This window comes from Telopea speciosissima, chromosome 4 (assembly GCF_018873765.1).
Source record: "Telopea speciosissima isolate NSW1024214 ecotype Mountain lineage chromosome 4, Tspe_v1, whole genome shotgun sequence".
Classification (NCBI taxonomy): domain Eukaryota; kingdom Viridiplantae; phylum Streptophyta; class Magnoliopsida; order Proteales; family Proteaceae; genus Telopea; species Telopea speciosissima.
Genome location: NC_057919.1, coordinates 61,493,732 through 61,498,420, shown reverse-complemented (window position 1 = coordinate 61,498,420; position 4,689 = coordinate 61,493,732). Strand labels below are relative to the sequence as shown.

The 4,689-nt window shown below is 38.4% G+C and overlaps 1 protein-coding gene across 1 annotated transcript; it reads left to right on the top strand.

The window, feature by feature from the left end:
- The first annotated feature begins 2,052 nt into the window (after positions 1-2,052).
- On the top strand, positions 2,053-4,166 carry LOC122658191 (pentatricopeptide repeat-containing protein At2g30780-like). Its single transcript, XM_043853102.1, has 2 exons — positions 2,053-2,540; positions 2,830-4,166. The coding sequence occupies exons 1-2, from the start codon at positions 2,115-2,117 to the stop codon at positions 3,955-3,957; spliced, it is 1,554 nt and encodes a 517-aa protein (XP_043709037.1). The 5' UTR covers positions 2,053-2,114; the 3' UTR covers positions 3,958-4,166.
- The last annotated feature ends 523 nt before the right edge of the window (positions 4,167-4,689 follow it).

Genomic DNA, 4,689 nt, shown 5'->3' with positions numbered 1-4,689 from the left:
ACAGTTTACCATTTCTTTCAAGTAAGTCCTATTCATTAGTTTAGTGATGATGTCATCGGTTAAATTTTTTGTAACGCCTAAACTACCTTTAAAGGGTAGTGAAGTGACCCTTTTACCTTCTTCTTCTTCTTTTTCTTCTTCTTCTTACAACCCAATTCCAGATTCAAACTCTAATTGATTTCAGAAAAAAATCTCTTTTCTTAACAAATTTCAAATCAAAATAACCCAAAACCCTTAATTGATTTCAGATTTAAACCCTAATAAATCTCTTTCATGGCCGATTCAAGTACCAAAAAAAAATTAATTTGAGATCACGCTGCCTGTTCCTCTGTTCATAGAGGTAAAAACTTGATTTCTGATTAAGTATTTTCGCTACACTCATGGTTCTGATTTTGAAGAATATTATTTCATTATCATTCAATTGGGATGCTTCTAGATTAGTTCCCCATTACCAACAACATAAGTGGATTATTTGAGCTTAAAGTATCCGGTATCACAGGCTGAAGATAGTATGGTAGTTTGATTTTGTCCATTCTGAGATTATTGCTGCAAATGGTGTACATCGATTGACCTTTACAAATGACTGTTGGGTTCCACCGATTGAAAATTTTGACCTCTACAAATGCACTGATATTATTTTTGCATAAGTGGACTATTGCTGTGAGATGAACTGAGATTATTACTCCACCCCTACTCCCTCTAGGGTTCCACCGATTGAAAAAAAAAAAAAAAGAGAGAAGAAGAAGAAGAAGAGCAGAGAGGGCGAGAAACCGAGAATCCCTCCCGATGTACCCATCATGCGTTGATGGTGATGGTGGTGAGGTTCGGTCCTCCCTCTGCAGTTGAACTGTAGTTGCAGGAAGAAGAAGAAGAAAAAGTTAAAGAAGAAAGGAGAAGGAGGAGGGTAATTTGGTCATTTAACTTCATAAGTTTAAGTTAAATAACTCATAAGGGTAAAATGGACATTTCCATTTAAACACTAACAACAGACTAACATCGTTAGGTTTCGGGGGCTGTCAAGTAATTGTTTCAAACGTTGGTAATCATAAGCAAAATGGCCATAGTACAGGGGGTGTTCAAGTAATTTTCTCAACATGTTATTATTATTATTATTTGTTTAAATGTTTTTATGTAACAACGAAATTGAACTAGACAAAATTGATAGTATACCGATAAGAGGAAAATGATACAAAATTGAATCGAATCAGACCGTCATCGAACGTTAACCTAACATTTTGATTTGGTTTTCCTTATATTAGTCAAACGTAATCAGGGTTTTATGTATCAGCCGACACCGATATAGGTGTTGGTTTAGGATCAATTGTATCGGTCGACACTATAACCTGTTGTTTAGGTATCGGCCGACATCGATACCAATACTTGGGTCAATACTAGATTGATGAACGGTATGAACACAGTATGGACAGAAGGTATAATTGTCAAATTATGGTACGGTATTGATATCTTTGAGGGTAAGACTGTCTTACATGACTGAACTGATATACCCAAGGTTTTAGTGCATAGTATTGAATCAAGTATCGGTCTCCTTTAAAAACCGATATGAAACCGACATAGATTGGCATGGGTCGACATTGATCGAAAATGTTTGCCCATGGTTTTCGTAAAAAAATGAATTCTTTTTTTTACTATTTTACCCTTGGTCTGTTCCATTTCATTGATACAGTATCAGCATGGTATTGGGATCCTTGACTAGCGATATTGATACTGATACCGATACCTAAAACCATGTGTGCAATAGTGTAAATCGGTCAATAGTAATCCCCAGAGGCCCAACGTCTCAAGACTTGGACTAATGTGTGACTCAAGGCCTCAGCTCACCGTGACAAAGCCCAACCCGAATACATACAAGCCAAGGTCCACAGAGTTATTCGCCGGTTTGACACTTTGGCCCATGGAGTTCCGGAGTTCGGACAATCGGACCAGGCAAAGCTTCAGAATCCAAGTCCATCTTATAATCCATTTGTTTTTCTCGGCCGATTCGCCGTTGTTTGGGTGGTGCAGGCCATGGCCATGCTTCTCCTCTGCTAACAGCTCCTCGAAGTAGAATCTTAGAACCCTAAAACCTAAAAAATGCTAACTTCACTTCGGAGACGATGAAGCGAGCACGGAAAGTCTCCGACGCCGCAGCGTTGGAGATGCTTATGCAGTTATGTTCCTTAAAAGCCAAGTCTTTGTCTTTGTCTTTGTTCACTCCACTCTCAAATATCTCGAGTAGCTCAAGCCGGAGTTTCATCAGAGGAATCTCTGGTCAGAAACCTAATTGCTGCTCCGATGGCATCTCCAAGTCTGTCAGTTTACTTACGGAGAAGAAAACTTCTTTGCGTCTCATCGGAGAAAAAAATATCACCGAGATTGTGTCTGAGTTGACGAATGAATTGACCTCACATATCGGTGACTCGGAGAGGATCTCTTCAATCTTGGAAGCCAACCTTCCTTACTTGATTCGGAGGTACTGCAGAGGATCTCCCTTTTTTGAGCTGTTGGAGCGGTTGAGTACCTGGCCTCAGTTAGCCCTAGAGGTACCATTATTCTCATTCCAGAACTTTTTTATTTGAAGTCATTGAAAACGTTCTATTGTACATAATAAGCATGTTCGCGAATGCCCATCAATAATCTCACGTTTCAAATAACAATACCTACAACAAAAAGTTTGACTTTCGGTACAGTGGATTTTATTTCAATTAACACAAGCAGGAGAAATACAGAGATTGTTGGGATTTGGGAAGGAATTTTAGTTGGTTTATTAATTTATTTCTTTGGATGTTATATTTATTGTTTGTCAAATCTTTGGAAACTACATATTTTCAGGTATTTAATTGGAGAAGGAAACAAGGAGATAATGGGGGTGTACCAATGGTAACAGAGGAATATGCCAAAGGAATTACAATTGCAGGCAGAGTTAAGAATGTTGATCTCGCTGTTGAGTTGTTTATTGACGCTGTTAATAAGGGAATGAAGTCTTCTTCTATTTATAATGCACTGATGGCTGCCTATATGTATAATGGTTTGGCTGAGAAATCTCAATCCCTTTTTCGAGATTTAAAAAGAGAACCAAATTGTTGCCCTACAATTGTGACATACAACATTCTCATTTCAATTTTTGGTCGTCTGATGCTGGTAGATCACATGGAGGCGACTTTCCGGGAGACACAAGAGTTGAATCTTTTCCCTAATTTGTGTACATATAATAATCTGATTGCTGGGTATGTCACAGCATGGATGTGGGACGAAATGGAGAAGACTTTCAGGATTATGAAAGCAGGCCCTGTCAAACCCAATATTGACACACACTTGCTAATGCTTCGTGGGTATGCACATTCAGGCAATTTGGAGAAGATGGAAAAGGCTTATGAGTTGGTGAAGGATCATGTGAATACAAGGGAAATTCCTTTGGTTAGAGCCATGATATGTGCATATTGTAAGAGCTCAGATACTGATAGAATTAGAAAGATTGAGGCACTACTGAAGCTAATTCCAGAGGACGAGTATAGGCCTTGGTTGAATGTGCTGTTAATTAGGGTTTATGCACAAGAGGACTTGATGGAAGGGATGGAGAATTCCATAAACGAAGCATTTGAACATAAAACTTCAGTCACAACTATACATGTGATGCGTTCTATCATAGCAAGTTATTTCCGGTGCAATGCAGTGGACCAGCTTGCAAAGTTTGTGAAGCAGGCAGAGTCTGCTGGCTGGAGAATTTGTCGGTCCTTGTACCATTGTAAGATGGTCATGTATGGGTCACAGAATCGGCTGGAGGAGATGGAAAATGTGCTTGATGAGATGGGGAATTTCAACATTGATCCCTCAAAGAAGACATTTGTTATCATGTGTAAGGCCTACTTAAAGTATGGCCAAAGACATAAGTTAGAGCGATTGCGGGGGACAATGTGCAAACATGGGTTTGGAGTTCCATTGGATGCCTCCATTTCCTAGGTTACATTGTCACATTGGAAACATGCTATTCAAATATTCAGAATCTCATTCATCAAATTGGTGCAAATGGTTCATGACATCTGAGAGGACAATTTCAGCTCCTAGAAGAATGTAAGCTGCTTCTTTTTATTTCATCTGGCACACTTTGTCAGTAGTTTCTCTTGCTGTATCTTCTAAGCTTGAAAAATAAGTGCATGATCCTTTTTTTTGTGGGGGGAAGTGGGGGCAGGTTTCTCCTGGCGATATGGCATTATTATGAACTCAATAACTCCCCTCCCTCGGCCAAAATCATCTTTTAATTTGGATGATGTTGTATCTTCTTCTTTTTTTCCCCACGCTAGTTCATATCATTGTTCATTATTGCCCTGTTGGAAACGTGGTTAATTGTTCATCATATTCATAACATCAAAATTTGTTCTTGCTACCCCAAACCATTTAATTCTCATAATTACTAGACTTGCTGTCGGATTACAATTATAAAAGATACCTCTTGTTTTTATGGAGCTGTTAGCATTTTGTTCTCACACATTGACATAGATGAATGCCTTTATGTTCCCTAATTATTACATTTTTGGAGACATGATGTTTGTAACTCCAAATCATGATTGTTTAACCATGGATAATATGCCTTTCTTTATTTTCTTCTTACTTTAGTTAGCTTTCCTATTGGTACAAGGACTTGTGATAGTTTACTAGGAGTTTGTTTTGTCTCTAATTTCTTTCTTTTGTTCT

What these genes read in the sequence shown, in the direction of transcription:
- LOC122658191 (XM_043853102.1), top strand. Translation starts at nt 2,115, where the DNA reads ATGAAGCGAGCACGGAAAGTCTCCGACGCCGCAGCGTTGGAGATGCTT. An exon ending in GGCCTCAGTTAGCCCTAGAG is followed by an intron (nt 2,541 to 2,829) that starts GTACCATTATTC and finishes ACATATTTTCAG; the next exon opens with GTATTTAATTGGAGAAGGAA.